The sequence below is a fragment of the Oculina patagonica genome, chromosome 1 (assembly GCF_052425735.1).
Source record: "Oculina patagonica isolate OP01 chromosome 1, crgOcupat, whole genome shotgun sequence".
NCBI classification, from domain to species: Eukaryota; Metazoa; Cnidaria; class Anthozoa; order Scleractinia; family Oculinidae; genus Oculina; species Oculina patagonica.
This window is the reverse complement of record NC_135758.1, coordinates 7,426,122-7,449,335: the sequence shown is the minus strand read 5'-3', so window position 1 is coordinate 7,449,335 and position 23,214 is coordinate 7,426,122. Positions and strand designations below refer to the sequence as shown.

General features: G+C 39.2%; 2 protein-coding genes, 1 long non-coding RNA gene and 2 pseudogenes across 4 annotated transcripts in view; all 5 read right to left on the bottom strand.

The window, feature by feature from the left end:
• Positions 1-20,007, bottom strand: part of LOC144644683 (uncharacterized) — a gene marked incomplete at its 3' end in the record, with an annotated part of 53,356 nt that extends 33,349 nt beyond the window's left edge. The window contains exons 1-2 of the mRNA XM_078504223.1: positions 19,826-20,007; positions 17,860-18,600 (exon numbers count right to left, since the gene is read on the bottom strand). Coding sequence (XP_078360349.1) covers positions 17,860-18,586 — 727 coding nt within the window. The remainder of the gene's footprint in view (positions 1-17,859; positions 18,601-19,825) is intronic.
• Positions 9,472-10,678, bottom strand: LOC144655258 (uncharacterized; annotated as a pseudogene). The gene is made up of 4 exons (XR_013571058.1): positions 10,604-10,678; positions 10,359-10,477; positions 9,989-10,097; positions 9,472-9,629 (listed from the first exon to the last, which is right to left on the bottom strand). The product of XR_013571058.1 is annotated as an uncharacterized LOC144655258 (transcript).
• The window catches only part of LOC144636355 (uncharacterized), a gene marked incomplete at its 3' end in the record, with an annotated part of 14,552 nt that continues 2,064 nt past the window's right edge, over positions 10,727-23,214 (bottom strand). The window contains exons 2-5 of the mRNA XM_078495547.1: positions 13,626-14,108; positions 13,405-13,526; positions 12,910-13,132; positions 10,727-10,789 (exon numbers count right to left, since the gene is read on the bottom strand). Coding sequence (XP_078351673.1) covers positions 10,727-10,789; positions 12,910-13,132; positions 13,405-13,526; positions 13,626-13,925 — 708 coding nt within the window. The remainder of the gene's footprint in view (positions 10,790-12,909; positions 13,133-13,404; positions 13,527-13,625; positions 14,109-23,214) is intronic.
• LOC144644675 (uncharacterized) overlaps positions 18,631-23,214 on the bottom strand; it is a 4,790-nt gene continuing 206 nt past the window's right edge. Inside the window, exons 2-5 of the long non-coding RNA XR_013569162.1 lie at positions 22,433-22,852; positions 18,901-19,045; positions 18,672-18,811; positions 18,631-18,637 (exon numbers count right to left, since the gene is read on the bottom strand). This is a non-coding gene — a long non-coding RNA (uncharacterized LOC144644675). The remainder of the gene's footprint in view (positions 18,638-18,671; positions 18,812-18,900; positions 19,046-22,432; positions 22,853-23,214) is intronic.
• LOC144644665 (uncharacterized) lies at positions 19,038-22,013 on the bottom strand (annotated as a pseudogene).

Sequence of the window (23,214 nt, the reverse complement as noted above, 5' to 3'; positions counted from 1 at the left end):
GAGTACATGAAGCGAGTAGAGTACATCAAGCAACCAGAGTACATCAAGCGAGTAGAGTACATCAAGCACCTAGAGTACATAAAGCGAGTAGAGTACATCAAGTACCTAGAGTACATCAAGCGAGTAGAGTACATCAAGCAACTAGAGTACATCAAGCGAGTAGAGTACATCAAGCAACTAGAGTACATCAAGCGAGTAGAGTACATCAAGTACCTAGAGTACATCAAGCGAGTAGAGTACATGAAGCCCCTAGAGTATACATCAAGCACCTAGAGTACATAAAGCGAGTAGAGTACATCAAGCACCTAGAGTACATCAAGCAACTAGAGTACATCAAGCAACTAGAGTACATCAAGCAACTAGAGTACATAAAGCAACTAGAGTACATCAAGCGAGTAGAGTACATCAAGCAACTAGAGTACATCAAGCAACTAGAGTACATAAAGCAACTAGAGTACATGCATCAAGCGAGTAGAGTACATCAAGCAACTATAGTACATCAAGCAATTAGAGTACATCAAGCAACTAGAGAACATCAAGCAACTAGAGTACATCAAGCAACTAGAGTACATCAAGGACCTAGAGTAGAGTAGAGGAGGGTACATCAAGAGTATAGTACATCACGTCCTACCCTAAGCGATGATCAACTAGAGGCTGCCCGCAGTCACCCAGCGGTGACATTATCGTCACACAACGAGGACAACAGGAGGCAATGAAAGTGATGAAACTGAGGTAGAAGAACGAGAAAACAGCTGAAGTAAATTTGGAAAACGCATGGATTTCACGATCAGAAAAAGGCCATCGAACGCCAGAGTCAAAAACTAAGTAAGTGCTTAAAAATGATATATTAGAACTCCTTTTTAACTCGATTTTTTATAAGGTATACTAAAGCTTGTATTTAAGATCAGTTTGTTTCGCCATTAACTTAAGCTTATTTATAAACTAATATTACGTAAATCGCAGGGCCTCGCGAAGCTCTGGGCTGGGGAGGGGGGGGGGGGTGTTATTAATAAGGAGTGGATTATTTGAAGTTGAACATTAATTGAATTGTACATCTTCAATTTTCCACAGTAGGCAGGAAGATATATTTGTTAGAAATTTAAAAATATTTGTAGGAGGGGTAGCATTGGATAGGTAGTGGATTTGGGAGTGATGGGGTTGTTGATACAATGACTTAAAATCGCTGGAGAAAAGTACCAAATGTTCTCTTTGGCAGGTTTCCCCCTTGTTTGCCAAAAAGTACCCCCTTCCTTATTTGAGGAACTGTAAGTGTAGAAAACGAAAACAAAACTGACGAAGTTTATTGTCCTTAGTGAAGCGATATATATCTTGAAAACTTCTAGTCCATTCACCAAGTTTTTCAGGGAGTTTACTCTGCCACTTTTTTACACCACTAGGGACAATAGGATCATAGCCTGCATGTGGAAATCAGTGTTATTTTAATCCGAAAAGAAAAACGATAAAAATAAAAGGCTCAGGATTCCAACCCACCAAAAAAAAAAAAAACTAAAAAAAAAAAAACCTAGCCGGATTCGAACCCCCGTCCTCAGTCCCGACGATCTGATTTCAAGTCCGACGCCTTACCATTAGGCCACCAGCGCGCGGTGGCCGTGTGACGTCATTTCCGCCACACACCAAGCTCACAAATAAATAAATAAATAAATATATATATATATATATATATGACTACCAGTGGATAAACTGAAGACTTCATCTGCTATTAAAGTGCTCAATGGTAAAACCAGAGCTGTGAATAAAGAATGAATTTCTGGAGTCGGACTAGTTCAAAAACATTTAATTGCTACTCGGAGTTTCATGCCTCTTACGAAGCAATCATCAGGCAACTGACTACAATAACGGTTACATGAAAAGATATACAAATTTGAAAATATGGAACAATGCCTACTAGCGTGACATGTTAAGATGCTATTGGACGACAAAAGCGCAAAACGATTTGTAAATCTATATTAAGTAAATGCGGTATTCAACAGGAATTTCTTAGAATGTCTGCATATCGATGTCAGTTCGTTTCTTTGATTAAGTGTCGACATTTCCGGTTTACAAATTATAAAATATTTCTCCCATAGGCAAAGATTACATTTTTTGTTTACGTTTGAATACGATCTAGCTTGCTTGACTTTTCTCCATTTAATTTGGTAATTGATTTTCTGTTCCTTTAGACTCCATACGTACTTGCTGAGTTCGGTTACGTTTTTGTACCGTTCGTTCCTGAAAGAGCATGTGTGGTTTCTGTAACGTTCTTTGAATGTTGTGTCACACAGTCCGATGTATGTTTCTTTTGTCTGCGGGGTGACGACCTCTGCTTGGTAGACGATGCTCCGAACATTGCAATTACCTTCAAGGGGGCAAGAGTTCTTCTTTCGGCAATTGCAGTTGTTATCGATTTCTTCTGATTGATTTGTTGTTTTTCTGATTTGAGCTTTGTTGTGGCTGGAGATAATGGTTTTTACGTTGCTCATACAGCTGTAGCTTAGCTTAAGAGTGTTTCGGTTAAATATTTTGTGAAGCGGATTAGATTTAGGAAAGTGTTGATCAATTAGTTGGAGGAAGCATTTGCCGACTTTCGTTTCAACATTTTTGCTATATGGCGGGTTGAACCACGTGATGTTTCTCTTACGGTTTCTGCTCTTTTGTGAAGCATTAAGAGTTGGCGCTTTGTATGAAAGATTGTACTTGTAACCACTTTTATCAAGTGCGTCTTGGTACACACCTTTGGCGTTGTCAAAGCATTCCTTGTCGGATGAAATTTCTGAAAGGCGCTTGTTGATGGATTCGGGGATGTTTCTAAGAATGGAAGGTGGGTGGTTAGATTGCTTGTGTACGTACAACGGTATGTTTCCTTCTTTTGTGTATGGAGAGTGCTTTCCGCTTTTTAGGTCTAGGGTGACGTCTAAAAAGTTGACTTTACTTAGGTTGGCCTCTACTGTGATTTTTAGGTCGTTATCACGAAATATTTTGCAAATATCTTTCTTGATTCTTTCGATTTCCTGTGGCGATTTATTAAACGCTGACAAACCGTCATCGCGGTAAAGACCGATGTTTTTTCCGTACTTTTCGGTGAGGCGTGAAAGAATGTAACAGCCAACCAGCTCACATGTTTCTGCGCCATCAAACGACCCCATGGTGACATCGAATCGGTCGTTGGAGGTCTTCTTTTCCCATGTGGCGTTTTCACTGAACAGGAGTGACCTTTTAGCATGGATGATTATGTCACGCTCATGTGCGCTGATGGGCCGGTAAGTATTAGCGAAATCTAGGGCTTTGCAGAGTAGCTTCTCTGTGATCGACGGGTAAAAATCACACACATCAAAACATATGAAAGATAGCGATTCTTTGTGCTGCAAATCGTTGAACCATTTTAGGACGCTGGATGTGTTTTTCCATTGGTTGATCTTCGTTTTATTAATGATGGAGGTGTTGATGTTGTCAAGGATGTGCTTGCTTATCACGCCTATTTCAGATTTGGAGGGGTTAATTAATCGGCAGGTCGGGTGATTGTGGAATGCAGGCTTGTGGTCTTTTAAAGTGATAAATGCTTCTTTTTCGGCTAGTTTTTCAATGCGGTCGTCAAGTTGGAGATGTTCAGCTATTCTTGCAGATTGTGCATTCAACTTTTCTACAACTTTGCCACTTGATTTCTTGTAGGTTTTTGTTACATTTTCCTTGATTAACTTGTTGTAAGCGGTTGTATTCATTTCATAATAATTTGTGGTTTTGTCAGCGGGGATCAGAAGGCTGTTCGGTTTCTTGATTTTGTTGTTGATGTCGGCATCTAGTTTTCGTTGGAAGTTGGATTTCGTGTTGGCTTTGAATTTAATGTTTCGGATGAGGTCTAACATGCCTTCTTCAAAGGGTATCAGCTCGTTAACTTTAGGCGGAGAGTTTTTCGATTTAAATCCATATGTTTCTTTCGTAGATGTTTCTTGCTGATTGAGAAAATAATAAGCTTTCCATCGCATTCGCCGTAAGAATTGTTCCGTCTTTTCAATAAATTTGTTCATGTAATCGCTTCTTGATGGCAGTGGGATGTTCTTGGTTGAGTAGCCCAGGTTGATCTTCTCCATGGTAATAGTTGACGAGTCGAACAGAGTGCTCAACAAATAGGAGCTTAATATGACTACCAGTGGATAAACTGAAGACTTCATCTGCTATTAAAGTGCTCAATGGTAAAACCAGAGCTGTGAATAAAGAATGAATTTCTGGAGTCGGACTAGTTCAAAAACATTTAATTGCTACTCGGAGTTTCATGCCTCTTACGAAGCAATCATCAGGCAACTGACTACAATAACGGTTACATGAAAAGATATACAAATTTGAAAATATGGAACAATGCCTACTAGCGTGACATGTTAAGATGCTATTGGACGACAAAAGCGCAAAACGATTTGTAAATCTATATTAAGTAAATGCGGTATTCAACAGGAATTTCTTAGAATGTCTGCATATCGATGTCAGTTCGTTTCTTTGATTAAGTGTCGACATTTCCGGTTTACAAATTATAAAATATTTCTCCCATAGGCAAAGATTACATTTTTTGTTTACGTTTGAATACGATCTAGCTTGCTTGACTTTTCTCCATTTAATTTGGTAATTGATTTTCTGTTCCTTTAGACTCCATACGTACTTGCTGAGTTCGGTTACGTTTTTGTACCGTTCGTTCCTGAAAGAGCATGTGTGGTTTCTGTAACGTTCTTTGAATGTTGTGTCACACAGTCCGATGTATGTTTCTTTTGTCTGCGGGGTGACGACCTCTGCTTGGTAGACGATGCTCCGAACATTGCAATTACCTTCAAGGGGGCAAGAGTTCTTCTTTCGGCAATTGCAGTTGTTATCGATTTCTTCTGATTGATTTGTTGTTTTTCTGATTTGAGCTTTGTTGTGGCTGGAGATAATGGTTTTTACGTTGCTCATACAGCTGTAGCTTAGCTTAAGAGTGTTTCGGTTAAATATTTTGTGAAGCGGATTAGATTTAGGAAAGTGTTGATCAATTAGTTGGAGGAAGCATTTGCCGACTTTCGTTTCAACATTTTTGCTATATGGCGGGTTGAACCACGTGATGTTTCTCTTACGGTTTCTGCTCTTTTGTGAAGCATTAAGAGTTGGCGCTTTGTATGAAAGATTGTACTTGTAACCACTTTTATCAAGTGCGTCTTGGTACACACCTTTGGCGTTGTCAAAGCATTCCTTGTCGGATGAAATTTCTGAAAGGCGCTTGTTGATGGATTCGGGGATGTTTCTAAGAATGGAAGGTGGGTGGTTAGATTGCTTGTGTACGTACAACGGTATTTCAAAGCTCAAATCACAAAAAACAAAGCTCAAATCAAAAAAACAACAAATCAATCAGAAGAAATCGATAACAACTGCAATTGCCGAAAGAAGAACTCTTGCCTCCTTGAAGGTAATTGCAATGTTCGGAGCATCGTCTACCAAGCAGAGGTCGTCACCCCGCAGACAAAAGAAACATACATCGGACTGTGTGACACAACATTCAAAGAACGTTACAGAAACCACACATGCTCTTTCAGGAACGAACGGTACAAAAACGTAACCGAACTCAGCAAGTACGTATGGAGTCTAAAGGAACAGAAAATCAATTACCAAATTAAATGGAGAAAAGTCAAGCAAGCTAGATCGTATTCAAACGTAAACAAAAAATGTAATCTTTGCCTATGGGAGAAATATTTTATAATTTGTAAACCGGAAATGTCGACACTTAATCAAAGAAACGAACTGACATCGATATGCAGACATTCTAAGAAATTCCTGTTGAATACCGCATTTACTTAATATAGATTTACAAATCGTTTTGCGCTTTTGTCGTCCAATAGCATCTTAACATGTCACGCTAGTAGGCATTGTTCCATATTTTCAAATTTGTATATCTTTTCATGTAACCGTTATTGTAGTCAGTTGCCTGATGATTGCTTCGTAAGAGGCATGAAACTCCGAGTAGCAATTAAATGTTTTTGAACTAGTCCGACTCCAGAAATTCATTCTTTATTCACAGCTCTGGTTTTACCATTGAGCACTTTAATAGCAGATGAAGTCTTCAGTTTATCCACTGGTAGTCATATTAAGCTCCTATTTGTTGAGCACTCTGTTCGACTCGTCAACTATTACCATGGAGAAGATCAACCTGGGCTACTCAACCAAGAACATCCCACTGCCATCAAGAAGCGATTACATGAACAAATTTATTGAAAAGACGGAACAATTCTTACGGCGAATGCGATGGAAAGCTTATTATTTTCTCAATCAGCAAGAAACATCTACGAAAGAAACATATGGATTTAAATCGAAAAACTCTCCGCCTAAAGTTAACGAGCTGATACCCTTTGAAGAAGGCATGTTAGACCTCATCCGAAACATTAAATTCAAAGCCAACACGAAATCCAACTTCCAACGAAAACTAGATGCCGACATCAACAACAAAATCAAGAAACCGAACAGCCTTCTGATCCCCGCTGACAAAACCACAAATTATTATGAAATGAATACAACCGCTTACAACAAGTTAATCAAGGAAAATGTAACAAAAACCTACAAGAAATCAAGTGGCAAAGTTGTAGAAAAGTTGAATGCACAATCTGCAAGAATAGCTGAACATCTCCAACTTGACGACCGCATTGAAAAACTAGCCGAAAAAGAAGCATTTATCACTTTAAAAGACCACAAGCCTGCATTCCACAATCACCCGACCTGCCGATTAATTAACCCCTCCAAATCTGAAATAGGCGTGATAAGCAAGCACATCCTTGACAACATCAACACCTCCATCATTAATAAAACGAAGATCAACCAATGGAAAAACACATCCAGCGTCCTAAAATGGTTCAACGATTTGCAGCACAAAGAATCGCTATCTTTCATATGTTTTGATGTGTGTGATTTTTACCCGTCGATCACAGAGAAGCTACTCTGCAAAGCCCTAGATTTCGCTAATACTTACCGGCCCATCAGCGCACATGAGCGTGACATAATCATCCATGCTAAAAGGTCACTCCTGTTCAGTGAAAACGCCACATGGGAAAAGAAGACCTCCAACGACCGATTCGATGTCACCATGGGGTCGTTTGATGGCGCAGAAACATGTGAGCTGGTTGGCTGTTACATTCTTTCACGCCTCACCGAAAAGTACGGAAAAAACATCGGTCTTTACCGCGATGACGGTTTGTCAGCGTTTAATAAATCGCCACAGGAAATCGAAAGAATCAAGAAAGATATTTGCAAAATATTTCGTGATAACGACCTAAAAATCACAGTAGAGGCCAACCTAAGTAAAGTCAACTTTTTAGACGTCACCCTAGACCTAAAAAGCGGAAAGCACTCTCCATACACAAAAGAAGGAAACATACCGTTGTACGTACACAAGCAATCTAACCACCCACCTTCCATTCTTAGAAACATCCCCGAATCCATCAACAAGCGCCTTTCAGAAATTTCATCCGACAAGGAATGCTTTGACAACGCCAAAGGTGTGTACCAAGACGCACTTGATAAAAGTGGTTACAAGTACAATCTTTCATACAAAGCGCCAACTCTTAATGCTTCACAAAAGAGCAGAAACCGTAAGAGAAACATCACGTGGTTCAACCCGCCATATAGCAAAAATGTTGAAACGAAAGTCGGCAAATGCTTCCTCCAACTAATTGATCAACACTTTCCTAAATCTAATCCGCTTCACAAAATATTTAACCGAAACACTCTTAAGCTAAGCTACAGCTGTATGAGCAACGTAAAAACCATTATCTCCAGCCACAACAAAGCTCAAATCAGAAAAACAACAAATCAATCAGAAGAAATCGATAACAACTGCAATTGCCGAAAGAAGAACTCTTGCCCCCTTGAAGGTAATTGCAATGTTCGGAGCATCGTCTACCAAGCAGAGGTCGTCACCCCGCAGACAAAAGAAACATACATCGGACTGTGTGACACAACATTCAAAGAACGTTACAGAAACCACACATGCTCTTTCAGGAACGAACGGTACAAAAACGTAACCGAACTCAGCAAGTACGTATGGAGTCTAAAGGAACAGAAAATCAATTACCAAATTAAATGGAGAAAAGTCAAGCAAGCTAGATCGTATTCAAACGTAAACAAAAAATGTAATCTTTGCCTATGGGAGAAATATTTTATAATTTGTAAACCGGAAATGTCGACACTTAATCAAAGAAACGAACTGACATCGATATGCAGACATTCTAAGAAATTCCTGTTGAATACCGCATTTACTTAATATAGATTTACAAATCGTTTTGCGCTTTTGTCGTCCAATAGCATCTTAACATGTCACGCTAGTAGGCATTGTTCCATATTTTCAAATTTGTATATCTTTTCATGTAACCGTTATTGTAGTCAGTTGCCTGATGATTGCTTCGTAAGAGGCATGAAACTCCGAGTAGCAATTAAATGTTTTTGAACTAGTCCGACTCAATTATATATATATATATATATATATATATATATATATATATATATATATATATAATTTTCTGCATCATTAATTATGTAAATTTTATAGTATATAATCGACGGTTACTTGTACATTCAAATTGTCTGCATCATATATTATGTAAATTTTTAGTATAAAATCGACGGTTATTTTCTGCTTCATTAATTATGTAAATTTTATAGTATATAAACGACGGTTGAGAATATTCTTGTCATTAAAATCCCCTGAAGAGTGAGCAATCACGAAACAGGCTTGTAGGGATGAAAGTGTAGTTTTTTCTATTTTCAATGTTTATATATATATATATATATATATATATATATATATATATATGACCGTAAACTCCACACGAGATTTCATCCCGCCTGAGCCCTTTGAGGGACAAAATTATACACCCCGCTACGCTCGGCCTTCGGCCTCGCTTCGTGAGGAACAAGCATCCCATTATCATCATGCAAGAATCATAATATTTGAGCAGTTAATATATACAGATGGGTGCTAAATTGTCAACGATCTGTCTATGTACTCAATCATATCAAATGAAAGTTATAAGATAATAATGAAAACTCAAGCTTACAACTCCAAAAGTCTAACTTACAACTCCAGCTAACAACCCTATTTCAGTTGGTAGTTTATTTAACAAATAATTAACCATATTAGGTGTACATGTAAGATCATGGACAGTAAAAGAAAGGATCTTTCAGTGCTTTGGCAAAGTTCAGTTCCAGGCAGCTAGCATGGAAGAACTGCCCACATTTTTTACAACCTAGCCAGTCTTCATTGTCATCCATCCTGCACACCTTGCACACATCAGTATCCCTTCCGCTGACAAAAAACAAAGAAAATACATTCATTTTATTTTGTATTTGTAATGACACATTCCAAAGTTAGTTGGGAGGGGGGGAGGTGACTAGTGAATTAAAGTGGGCAGCCCAAGAGACTCTTGTCTTAGCACTTACAAATGGGGGGAGGGGGGTGGGGGTGGCATAGCCTCCTCTGCTAGCCTCCCCAGCTCTGTAGTCCCTGACTAAGAAATATTATACCTCAAAATGTCATCATAACAGCTGCCAAACAGGTTGGATAAAATCTTCACTCTTTCAATAGAGACATTGACCTTGTTGATTGATTTGTTTTCACACAAGTTCCTGGCAAACTGAAAATAAATCATACAATTAAACTATATATCATGTAAAATTATCAGTTTATTGCATAAAAAATTACTATCAGTCACATGATTTATGTGATTATCCTACACTTGGAAATACAGTCAAACCACTTTAATACACAACAAAGGGAAGGGAAGAGCATCCTTACTCTGGAGGTGTCTGTATTACAAATGCTTAGTTTTTATGTGTTTTTTTTTTTGGTGGGAGGGGGGGGGGGGGGGGGACCAGGTCAACTGCCTGTAATAGTTTGCATTAAGGCCAGCATGTTTTTTCGATTAAGATATATTCTGTGAGATTGGTCAGCTGACTTATCCAATGCTTTACGCTACTTTTCTCTTAAGATTACCGTGCAAACAAGTACTCCACAGTTGTACCCATCAGTTTGTTGAAAATGGGGAGGCTCGATGCATTTCCACTGTTTACTTTTCCAGCCTGTTTTGATGTCAGCAGCGTCACTATAAAATTAATGCAAACCATGTTATTACTGGTTTGAGTTATTAAAATTTTAAAACAGTGTTTTAGAATAGATACTAAGAAATTGACATAGCAAACAAGAGTACGGTTCATTTCAGTTTCTGCTGCATGGACTGACCTTATTATCTTTTTTTTGTAGTAAACTATACATTCACATCTCTTACCTTTTTATTAGTACCTGTCCTCTTCATATTTATAAATAAGAAATTGAAAATTTCATTGTGCTACAAAGGGATACTCACCTTATGTTATTTATAAGTCTGTACAGACTGGGATTAGAAGCACTTGTTATCTCATTCGGATGCTTGTTCCCATGCATAGGATCAATGTAGACTCGAGTAGAGTCCTTGTTATTCAAAACCTATAAGTAAAGTTATATAAAGTTTTCAGAGGTCAGGAAGAAATATGTCAATGCATAGCTTAACGAATCCTAGAGATGACCACTTTTAAAAAAATTTCCATGCTTTAAATTGTATGCTCAACTTACCAGCAGCGTCCAATGACGTCCAGTGATATTCATTGGAATAATAATTTTTTCAATTCCAAGAAACTTCTCACCCATCCACAGTCCACAGGTACTTGCTCCATGTTTGACCACCTGACAAAGGGTACTGTCAGCAGCAAAACGTTTTGGGTCACTCCTTGCTAGTTTCCAAAGAGTAGTATCCAGGATCTAGAAAAAAAAAATGAAAGTAACTGGCTGAGGGTAGCAAAGGGGTAATCGTCATCCTGTTTCATGCACAAATTTTAACGAAATTCACGCGTCACGTATACTTTAAACAGCAAAATATTATTGGTGAAACGTGTGTCTTTACTAGCTATTTTCACGCGTCTCAGTCAAATTTTTGCCCTTTTCACTTGTCATGCATAACCCCTTTGCTACCTTATTGGCTGTATCTCTTAGGGTATATTTAATTTTCAAAATATAATTTTTTCGACGTTTTTGCTTGTTTACAAGCTAAAAACGTAGAATAGGGGCTATGTGGACAAAATTTGAAACCACATATTTGTAATCTCTCAAGGGACTTTTTTAATTTATCAAGGGACTGTTTTAATTTCTCAAGGGATTACTTTCCGCTGTGGGTGATCACTTGCGATCTCGTGAAAAAAACGTGACTTGTCACATTAACAAACGTTATATAACAATTTTAAAAGTGACATGTCAGCTTTCTTATCTCAACGCACGTGTGTCTGAAAGGCGATCTATAAAAAGCGTCGCACAAACAATGGATTGCGTAACTAAAACACGAATAAATAATCACTAACACTTACCTCGGTTAAAAATTACAAACGTCAAAAATAAACCATACCAAAAAACTCGCTCTTTTCAAAGATATTATTGAAGTTAAAACAAATGCAAGAGATGGGGGCTTCTTTTAGCTTAGGAGCGGTTAAAAATTAGGCCAAATTTGGTCGCTACAAGCAAGCGCAACGCTATTTCGTCATCAGCCTAGGTCGTTAGGGACGTGACCTCGCGTTGACAGGGAATGACAGCAATGTTACATGAATCGGCTTTACAACATGCGATCGTATCTACGCAGTTCGAGTGGAATTTCAGTCATGGACAGCAAAATTCTTTCGTATTTCATCTTCAAATATAATTCGAAAGCATTCACTGTATATATGGCTTTTGTTAAATCCTGGGTATTGATATCCGACCCTCGCAGAGCCTAGACAAAACGCAGCTTGAGTGTAACGATTTGTTTACGCCCCAATTATATGCGCAATGTTTTCTCCGATAGTAGTCGGAAATATCCGTATTTTTTTTTTTTTCGTGCTTTTTCGTGGAGCAATCGTAACGATACGGCCTTGAACACATTGAACAGCGGTCTACCCGGCTATAACAATTCGATTTTATGTAATCAGTGTTATTGTATTACGACTGTTTTGCGATAATATTATTCGGAGCAGTTCGAAAGAGGAATTTTGCTATTTTGTTATGAATGAAGCCGTTTAAACTTTTTTCATCCGCGCGGCCGTTCGACATCATCCGTGTGAAGAAAATTTACATCCGTGTAGCCGTTCGACTTCATCCGTGTGAAGAAAATTTACATCCGTGCAGCCGTTCGACTTCATCCGTGTGAAGAAAATTTACATCCGTGTAGCCGTTCGACTTCATCCGTGCGAAAAAAAATTACATCCGTGTAGCCGTTTAACTTCATCCGTGTAACAAAAATTTACATCCGTGTAGCCGTTCGACTTCATCCGTGCGAAAAAAAATTACATCCGTGTAGCCGTTCAACTTCATCCGTGTAACAAAAATTTACATCCGTGTAGCCGTTCTCGGTATCCGTGTAGAACGGCTCATCGAGCCGTTTCTCATCCGTTCGCTTGCCGCGCGTTTCTCCGAACACACGGATTCCGTAAGGAACGTTTTCGCGTGAGAGGTCACAAATATGGCGTCGCAAAAACAAAGCGTCGAACGCGTATTTTGCTGTTTCATTTGCTAATTTCGCTGCCGTAATCGACTGCCTCGAAAGGTCCTTGCAATTTTAAAGTATAGAATTGTGAGATCTCGGTGAAATTTGCACTGTTTATTTGTGTAATGTTAAGGAATATGTGTATAAATACCCGGCGCGGACGAGCCATTTTTGACAAAATTATATGGCTGCATTTCCTCCGCGAAGATAGGAAATTGTTAAACTAAACTACAAAGAAACTGTAATGATAAGTTCGAAGAACAATGCACAGGATAAACCTTCGACTCATACTTCATGCAAAAACGTCGACATCTCGAAGAGACTTTGATACTGGATAGAATGAAAATATTTATAGCACATTAAAACTGCTCACCCTATCAGTGAACCATCCATCCACAAAATCAGTTATCTCCTCTTTAATTTTGTGTGTTTCCTTCGCAGACAGGGTTCCAGGTTGGAGAGTGGTAAGCAAGTCTGAAATTGTGACTTTGAATGGCCCTATAACAAGTACAGAGTCTCGCAAACTGCTTCTGAGTTGCAAGGTTTTAACTCTTGTTGCAGGATCACACAACTGGACTGATTCTTCCTGATAAGGCCTATATCAATGTAAGTATTATACGGCATTATTAATAATAATTATATAATAATAATAATGATATTAATCATGATAATGACAATGATAATATTAATAGTAATAATTATTAATGTTATTATTATTGTAATAATTATTATGACAGATTAATAATGAATGGCCCTATTCTCCCAAAGGAGGACTAGGATTTAAGTCAAGTCAAGTATTGCAGATTAAAAGTTAAAATGTAAGGTTTGTGATGACTGTTATTGACAACTGGGTACAATGGCTCTATACCTAGGTGAGATTCCGGCAAAGTTGTCTTGTTGAACTGTACCAATATTCTCATCATTGTCCACAATGGTAATCAGTTCAGGCTCAACATTCTCATCAATGGGTAAATCGCATATTGAGTCCACCTGCAAAGAGAACATGTACAAACAAAGATAAGCATTTTAAAAAAACCAGGATAATAAGTTCCTTTAATCTTTTTTTAAAAAAAAATAAACAACACCAACCTCCTCCATTTCCACAGCATTGTCTTTGTTGGATATGCCCTCATCTCTTCCCACGTCGACAACCACACCCCTGTCCTTTCTCCTTTTGTTGTGTCGTCTGCGTATGGTTAGAGACTTGTGCTTGACCTTGTGGAAGTCTACCTGAGTAATTTTAAGTTTTTTTTTCACAGGGCTCTGTCGAAGAGGAAGACCATTTTCGTGAGATGCGCTTTGTTGGAGTTCCTTCAGCACAGCATCCACCATTGTGAGAGCATTCTCAAGGACAGCTGAATCGTCTACCGTGAATGTTGCTGATCGCATTACATCTATTCTTTTCTGGAGACGCTTTCTAAGTTTTGTGGTATTCGATGGCTTGGGTTGTACGTTGCCAACGCATTCCTGCAGGAACGATTTGGTGTTGGACTCAGCATTTGCCTCATCTTCCTCAGAAGATGGGCAAGGGGTTGGGATTTCCGCACTGTCTTCACTAAAACCGTCATTGCCCTCGTCCACTGTACACGGCTCTGAGGTTGTTTGTGAATTGCTTTCGCCCCCATCGTCTTTTTCGTCCCTTGTCCTCAGGTAGAGTCGAGTTGACGGAGAATCCTGACGCCACTGCTCAACTTTGCGCTTGAGAGATTCTTGGTCATCGCCACAGTACTTGTTGGCGCTGATGGCTCTTGCAATATGACTTCGCAAATCCTGACGACTAGGGAAATACCTTCGATTCGATTTCCTCGGCTTCTGGTGACCTGGAAACATTTCTTTTTCGACGTATTGCTCCAGGCATTTACGAATGACATCAGGGCTAGTTATATTGTCGCTAACCAGCTCGCGGATTTTGCTGGTTATCTTGGGGTGCGTTGAGTGCCCAACTGTACCCGCCTCGCCAACAGGATGTACTCTGTGTGCAATGCTGAGGGGCAGCTTGAAATAGAATCTATTTGTCGTACTGAGGCGCTTTCCCGTCTGCATGTCATCTTTCAATTCCCTTAGAATTGCAGCCTTTGCCTTCCGTAGAGCTTTCTTTGACGAACACTTTTCAACCTCTAAGGTATAGGCAGTGTACAGTCGTATAGCTTGAACTTGCAAGCTGGCTGGGCAGTCGAGTTTTCTTGTCCCTTGCACTTTAACACATCCCCCGGATCCAGATATGTAATCGTGGCCTGTGGTGTTTTGGGCTTTCTGTTTTTTTCCACCACCACGCGAATCCTATATGTAATGGCAAAAGGGAAAACATGAGGATTAAGCGTCTAGATTTCCTTTCTTGTTACCTGTCTGCCCTTTTTCTATTTTGCGACAATAAAGTGATATTTTTTCTCCATTGCAAAGTATCGCGGGCCTCTCCTAGCCGCAAGCAGTTGTTCAGATTAAACGTATGAAAAGTTTATTTCGCTTCGGCTCCTCAAATAATTTCTTTTACGAGGGGTGAGAGGCACGGGAAGGGTGTGGGCTCCGGGCCACAATTTGTGTTTTTAAGAGTGACCCGAAAATACAAAGCGCTACGTTTTAGAAACGTTTTTACAAACCGTGTAACCTTACCGCCTTTGGTCCATGTAGACAATGTCTTGTTTCCACGCTTACTACTGAGAATGGGTGGGATAGACAGCTTATAGGAAGGTTTCCTGACTTTTGCTCAAACATGGGTTGTACTGCAATAAGAAAAAAAGCTTCCGTAAACACGTGAGATTTTTTATTAGACTGAGACAAAATGTTTAAAATATATATATAAATATATACTCCGATTTTTCTGTTATTTAAATTTTAAAATCACTTAAAAACCCTGATGGGTCCTAAGGGTAAATTTTTTCTAGGATTCCCTCTACATCATAATGTATTCCGTCAACAGTGGATTGTTTTTTCTCTTTTGTATGTGAATTTCGACAACAAAACCAAGATAGTGACGGAAGCAATTTTGTTTCGCTAAGTACATTTACTTTTCAGATCCGCAGATACTTAAAAAAGTGACGTTTCTTCAGTTGACGGATTTCACCAAAAAAGTAAAAAAAAAAGTGCACATACATTTTTAAGAGCACAAAAATTTATCGAACAATTAAATGAACGGGCTCAATCTTAGACATGTCCCGAAACTAAGCAAAGAGATCTTTAAATACCGCGACTGTGCACATGCTGATTAGGCATTACATAATACAACTATCTATAAACAAACAGGGTTATGTAATCCACGCACTTGTGAATTCCGCGTCATAATTATGAATGAGAATATTAGACAAATTGTCTTTGAATCTTGAAAGCCAAGAGCTTGTATGTTTATTTACCTTACAATGATTTCGCATTCCTTCGTATCCATTTCGGTAAAATTTTTGATTGCATAATTATCCTCAAACGCACATGCGGAGCATTTACCTAGTACTTCGCTGCTAAATTTTATTGAACTTTTACGAAATAATATTTCCCAACGTGGAAATATGGATAGATTCTGTGGGACCCAAAGCAGACATAGTCTCTCAAGGCAAAAAACACATTCGGTAATTAATGCAATAGTCTTCTCAAATGAAAGCCGGTAAAAGGTCAAGTTGCTCCTTAAGACATGACCATTACCTCTCTGCAAATTGATGATTCCTTCTGTGTTACGCGTCACCTTTAGCGTTCCTCTTGTCTTCGCGGAATTCACTAATTTTAATAACGATAACAAAAGTAAAAGAAATGATTCCTACCATTTTCGGATGATTTTTGAGCTCTTTCCTTTCCTCTTTCCTTTACGTCTGTCGTAGAGCGCACAAAACAGGTAGAATTCAATGCTGTGAATTGTTCAATAAACTCGTCCTTTCGATCCTCCGTCCCATCCAAAAAGCCGTAGCCGTATTCACCGTCGATGCGTACCTCGCAGAGGTTTGTCTGAAGAAACTCAATTTCATTTTGAACAAGTGTAGAGTGCTTTTCTGAAGAAAGAGAATCGCTGCTTGGGTAAGCCGTACGCGTTGAAATAAAATCGGTAGACATGATGTCAGAAAGCCACGATATCAATAAGGAAGTGACTGATATTTATTGAATAAAAGCGCGGGATTCTTACCGTTGGATTACAGCTGATTAACTTGATTCGCGCCTCATTCACCACGGTGCATTCACGCCTAGTTATTTATTACTTAAATGAGTTGACCGCTGACAAACAAAACATACCGCGGAAGGCGGTCACAGAGTCTTCGTGGGAATTCGCTTCCCGTCATCTCCAGTACTTCTCGGCTGTCCCTCTGAGCGGTCCTTTTTAGGCACAACCATAAAACAGAGCTTCGTAATTTAAATTTAGCGGTCGTAAAAAAGAAAAACTTTCCCGCCAAAACTAAACTTGAGCGCGCTCGCCAATTGCGCGATGTTTGCCGACGAGTACTGAGACATTCAGACTGAAAAAATGGAGTCGGAATTTCCAAACTGATTTTTCGCTTAATTTTGATTTTGAAAATGAAACTCTAAACAAACGAGTGCAAAAAAGGCAGAAGAAGAACTTGGTAAAAGTGTTAAAGACCAAGTCAACAGAATTTGCAGTACGTACCTTGCAAGCATGGCTTTAACAGAGCGATAAATATAACCTGATTTTTAGCTGAATTTGAGTACGGTAAATACCTAATCGAACTTTTTTGGTACGCTTCTGTAGCATATCAGGCTCGTTTGGTCTCGCCATGGGTATTTTGGCTCGACTGCGTCTCGCCAAAATACGAACCATGGCTCGACCAAACTCGCCTGATATGCTACCGAAGCGTACCAAACAGGTACGATTAGGTATAAATAGCGGCTCGTGGGCCACCACTTTTTTTGTTCTTACCACATTTTGACGTCATCTGTGATCTATAACTGGCAAAATGGAATCTATTTGTTAATTAACTCTAATAGATCATAAGTAAGAACCAATCAAAATGCGCGTAGAATTCAGGTTATTATATAAATAAATGTAGATGCTGGATGAATTATTTTACACAAACTAATATAAGCTATCCTTCTAAGGTCTGAAGAACTGGTGTATTATTTATCATGCCAACAAGCCCTTCTTAAAAAGTTAAGACAGAACTTATAAAATATTAACAAATTGTTGCATGAACAGCTGCATCTATTATAACCTTACTCGATCCAGCGAATCATCTGAATCATCATTTATGTTGAATTGAATCGTGAAAGTAAAAACCGATTTAACTTGGTAGTAAATATATGGAATCACTGATTTTCACTATAAAGCTTGCATAAGATGAAACCTGGAGCAAAGCTTATTGAGCTTTTTTCTGCTTATACTTGATTTTCTTACCTTTTGCACCTTTATTAGCTGGCTTTATTATTTTTTTCTCGGCGACTTTCCCTCTCACGTTCTTTGTCACATCCCCCTCAGCTTCGTACTCTACCTTTAATTTAAGAAGGCCCAATTCTCGACACAGCATTCCAATGTTGGCATTGTTGCTGAAAATATCTTTCAAGCAAGCTCCTTCTTTCAAAGTTTTAGTGCTTTTATCTATATAACGCTCAAAACCCTTCTTAAATAAGTTACATGACATCTTAATTGTGTGCACGCAGCTTGTCTCTTTTGCAAACCATCTATATTCCTTTAGACCCTCTAACAAGCCTTTCTCATCCATTGTTTTGACGTCCATACATAAGCCCGGCATAAGCAGTTCAGGGTCAGATTGATGAAACGGTACTAACATGATACCAACCTGTGCTTTGATACCTTTAAGCAGGAGCTTCAACTTCATTTGCAAGAGCTCCCGGTACAATAAACACTGATATAGCGGATTTTTAAAGTTTGTAGCGTTATTCCACCAGGTAGATAAGTCTGCTAAATCTGTTTTGGAAGTTGTCTTCCAGTCAACAACAAACACTTCGAGGTCATCTTCGGGACTACTTGGTAGCCGCACAGCAACAGCATCCATACTTCCCCTATAGTAATCTACCTTGGATTTTCTGACTGCGTAGCCGGAAATACTTACTTCCGAATGCAGAAATTTGCATTTAAATCTACCTTCTATGGATTTTAACATCTTGCCTGCTGTACCTTCCCTGGTGCCCATGTTGACTTCTTTCGCTAATTCCTTGTGAATTTTAGCACCCTCATTTTGTGGCGACGGACGCGGACCAGCAGGATCAGATTTGGCCAACGTCGTTGCAGAAGATGATTTCTTTCCTCGTTTTCCTTTAAGATGGAGTACTACTTTATCAAATGAATCCTCCACTGCTTTCACCCTGCTTTTTGTATCTTTCCTAAACTACATATTGAAAAGGAAACAAGATCGAAATAAGCGAGCACAAATACAACAATATTGGCGGCACAATCGACATCATGAAATGAACTTACATCTGGTACTACGTCCGACGGTGGCATAGAAGGCATCTTCATCTCGCAGTCTATTAGTTTCTTTGGTTTTTCACTGGGCAGGTCCTTTAAAACTTTCTTAAGTTTTTTCTCGTCATCGCTTCCGCTTTTAGACGCCATTACAGAACTCTTTGTCTTTCTACAGATAAGCTGTCTACAGGCTCAATATTTCTCGTATTTTCTTCGGTAAGATGTTGTAGAGGGTCCCCTGGTCTATACTTTTTACGTGAAGCGTAGATGATGCTATTTATTTTGCTGTAAAATGTAAGCAGGAACGCAATTTTTGACCTGTGAACAGAGAGTTGGCTAGACGTGAATCGTGAATCATTAATTGTGTGCACGCAGCTGGACTCTTTTGCAAACCATCCATATTCTTTTAGACCATCTAACAAGCCTTTCTCATCCATTGTGTTGACGTCCATACATAAGCCCGGCACAAGCAGTTCAGGGTCAGATTGATGAAATGGTACTAACATGATGCCAACCTGTGCTTTGATACCTTTAAGCTTCAACTTCATTTGGAGAAGCTCCCGGTACAATAAACACTGATACAGAGGATCTTTAAAGTTTGTTGCGTTATTCCACCAGGTATCTAAATATGCTACATCTGTTTTAGAAGTTGTCTTCCAGTCAACAACAAAACATTCGACGACACCTTCGGGCCGTAGCCGAATAGCAACAGCATCCATACTTCCGCTATAGTAATCTACCTTGGATTTCCTGACAGCGTAGCCAGAAATAGGTACTTCCGCTTTCAGGAATTAGCATTTAAACCTACCTTTTATGGATTTTAACATCTTGCCTGCTGTAGTTTCTCTAGTGCCACTCTTGATTTCTTTCGCTTTCTTGCCTGCTGTTCTTTCTCTAGTGCCACTCTTGATTTCTTTCGCTTTCTTGCCTGCTGTACTTTCTCTAGTGCCACTCTTGATTTCTTTCGCTTTCTTGCCTGCTGGTCTTTCTCTAGTGCCACTCTTGATTTCTTTCCCTAACTCATAGTGAATTTCGGTTCCTTTTTTTGTGGCGACGGAAGCGCATGAGGACGATTAGATTTGGAAGAAGACGATTTCTTTCCTCGTTTTTCCTTAAGGTCGATTATAATTACTTCTCTAAACATAGGCACGCACGTGCAGGAGTTATTTTTTCAATTTATGGGGTGGCTTGGGGTGAAACTGGGTGATTGTCCTGTTGGGATGGTTTATGCCATGGGTTGAGCTATTTGTGTATGGCGGCCCACGGAGTCACTTTTTTGCACAAAATTTGCTTGCAAACAAAATAACTTTTACGTGCATTTTGATACATCAGAACTGTTTTATTCAATACGTAAATTTTCATCATTTAATTGAAAAACAAAAACTAATTCAATTATCAGAATGTCACAAAATGGCACGTTCTTATTCTGTTTAAGCGGTTATTTTGTTGCTAGCTTTGTAGTAGCCTGCGTCGCAGACGTAACCTAACCACTTTACTTTGGTTGTTACGGAATACTTTTGGCTTTGTGCCAAACAGTGAAACATGATATTGTTGTTTTTCTCACTTTTGTAACATGAGACCTTTGTTTTTTAAAACGAACGTAACACGATACCCTTGTTTTTCTCGAAAAAGCCACGTTTCCATACAGACATTGAACGAAAAGTACTTTAATAAACAAAGTTATAAACGCATCAAATCAAAAACCACTTTCTTCGGGAAAGTTCTTTAAAGCGCAGTACACCTGGAGTATTTGTTTCCTGTCAGAACTGTTCAACAAAGATTTTCGTTCATTCACAACTGACCTAAATTCTATTCAACAAACAAGAACTAATTGAGTTATCAAATTGTCACGGAATGGCACGCTCTTATTCTGTTTATGCTATCGATCATAGTTGCTTTTAACAGCAAAGTTAATACTTGTACCGGTTCATTAAATGTTTGAACGAGATGTTTTACAGTTGATTTCAGTTTACTTTGGCCGCCCGCTTTGCGAAGTTTGTGTGGGAAATTGGAAACTTCGTTATGAAGTTGCCAATTACGTTGCGAGTTTGCGAATCAAATTGTGAACTTCGATAAGTTCCCAACTACGGCCCGACTGAACGGTCGAAGTTTTGGTAGTTGAGGAGAAACAAGACATGTTGCTCGAAAGTCATGGCGATTTCTGAACTCGAAGATTTTAGAGCTTGTCAAGGAAAGTTGAAGTAGCTTGAAGTGCAAGACAACGTTTCGCATCAGCGATCACGCAAGTGATTTGTCGATAAATAAATTTTATGCAGGTAGTAATTTGGTCAAATGTTAACTTTTTTGTATGAAAACACATACAGTATTTAACGATTTCTGTGGGGCATAATCTTCACTGTCTTCAATTTCAAGTCTTTTGCGTTTGTAAACCGGATGAAACTGGATGGTTTACCCATATGTAAAATTGATTTTAATCGAAGCCGACGCGACGCGACAGACTAATTTGTTCGAGACAACATGTTTACGGCTCGCTCAACATAAAAGTTTTTTTTTTTATTTTTATGACATTTGTTTCCAACAGTTTAGCGTAGCAAAGCCGTTTTTGATAACATAATTATTGAAGGTTTTATTAATTTCGGGCCTAAGTTGGGAACTTTGTATCGAAGCTCACAATTTGATTCACAAACTCGCAACCTATTTGGCAACTTCATCAGTAACAAACTTTCCAATTTCCCAACGAACTTCGCAAAGCGGACGGCAAAAGTAATGACAACATTATTCTTCAAATCTACTTTGTGCAAATGTTATATGTTATTTTTACTACGGTCAGGAACGCTAGCCTCTCCAATAAGACCAATAACAAGTTAGTGTTGGGCCTTTTGCTCACGGCGTGTGCGTTACGAAAAACGTTTTTAATCCAGGGTTAAATCACAACTCACCGATTCTGCCTCCTTCTAATCTAAAAACTTCGAACGAAATTGCTGACTACGTCAGATTGCTTCCCCTTTATAAACTACAATTTGATTGGTTCCGATAGTACCTGAAATCTGATTGGTGTGACAAACAAACATACTTCGCTGACTGATCCACCCACTGACTACAACATCACGCCGACTAAGAGCAATTTTTGATTTTTGGCATATATAGAAGTTTTTTCTCGTCATCGCTTCCGCTTTTAGACCCCCGGGGGGGGGGGGCATTCAAAAAGGTTTTATACGGGGAGGCCCCGCCCCAAGCTCTTACCCCTTACCCTTTTATATACCATTTTGACAGAAATTGTACCCCTTTCGTATACCTTTTACTGAAAAAAGGTACCCCTTTCATATACCTGAAAGACGTGACATAGCCTTAGAACAGGACGTTTTCTTGTCATTTTTATGTAGCGCTTAATAAATTAAAATAATACAGCTATAAAGTGGGTCTGTTCGAAATATTTTAATTACAGGCCTTTTTAAAAACCTAAATGACGGATTTTCATACCCTTTCATATACCTAAACTTGTGAAATCGCTACCCTTTTATATACCTGAAGCGTATAGGCCGTTATATGGAGTACCCCCCGGGTTTTAGACGCCATTACAGACTTCTTTGTCTTTTTACAGATAAGCTGTCTACAGGCTTCAATATTCTCTCGTATTTGTTTTTGGTGTATCGGTGAATGCGGATAAAACAGTAGATCGCGAGAGAACTGGACGCCAGGAGCGAGGGAGCTCGAGCAGAGCGAGGGGGTGGGAAGCAAGTAAAATAGAGAAGCCTCCTTTGTTTTTGCTCGTTTCGCTCGCCTTTCGCCTCCATCCCCTAGAGAGGCTGTAAATAGTCTATTCCTCCTCGAACGGATGATTAAGTCATCAGTGATTTTAATCTGTAAGGTATTTACATAATTGAGCAAACACCCACTGCTCACGCCTACGCAGGTCACGTCAAGCACTTTCGTGGGGAAGGAAAGATTGCGTGACGAGGGTGAGGCAGCTCCCGCGAGCTCGTAAGATGTTGTAGAGGGTCCCCTGGCCCCGGCGGCGGGGGGGGGGGGGGGGGGTACTCTATATATTTTGGGTGGGGTTGTGCCGCTGAGACTCTGAAACCCTTACCCTATACTAAACCCTGTTCAGCTGATTTCGCAACCCTTTACTAGACTAAACACCGAAATTGCTACCCTCTCCCAGACTTGCCGTTTTCAGAACTGTGTCACTGTTTATGTTATTTTTAATGGAAACCATCTGTCAACAACGTTGCCGCGATGATTTTATTTAAGTTTAAGAAGGCCTCTTCCCCTTCCAAGTTTCTATTCCTCATACTACTGATCAGTTTTCTGGCAAATGATTCCCTATTCTAGACCAAAACTCGCTGATTTCTATACCCTATCCCA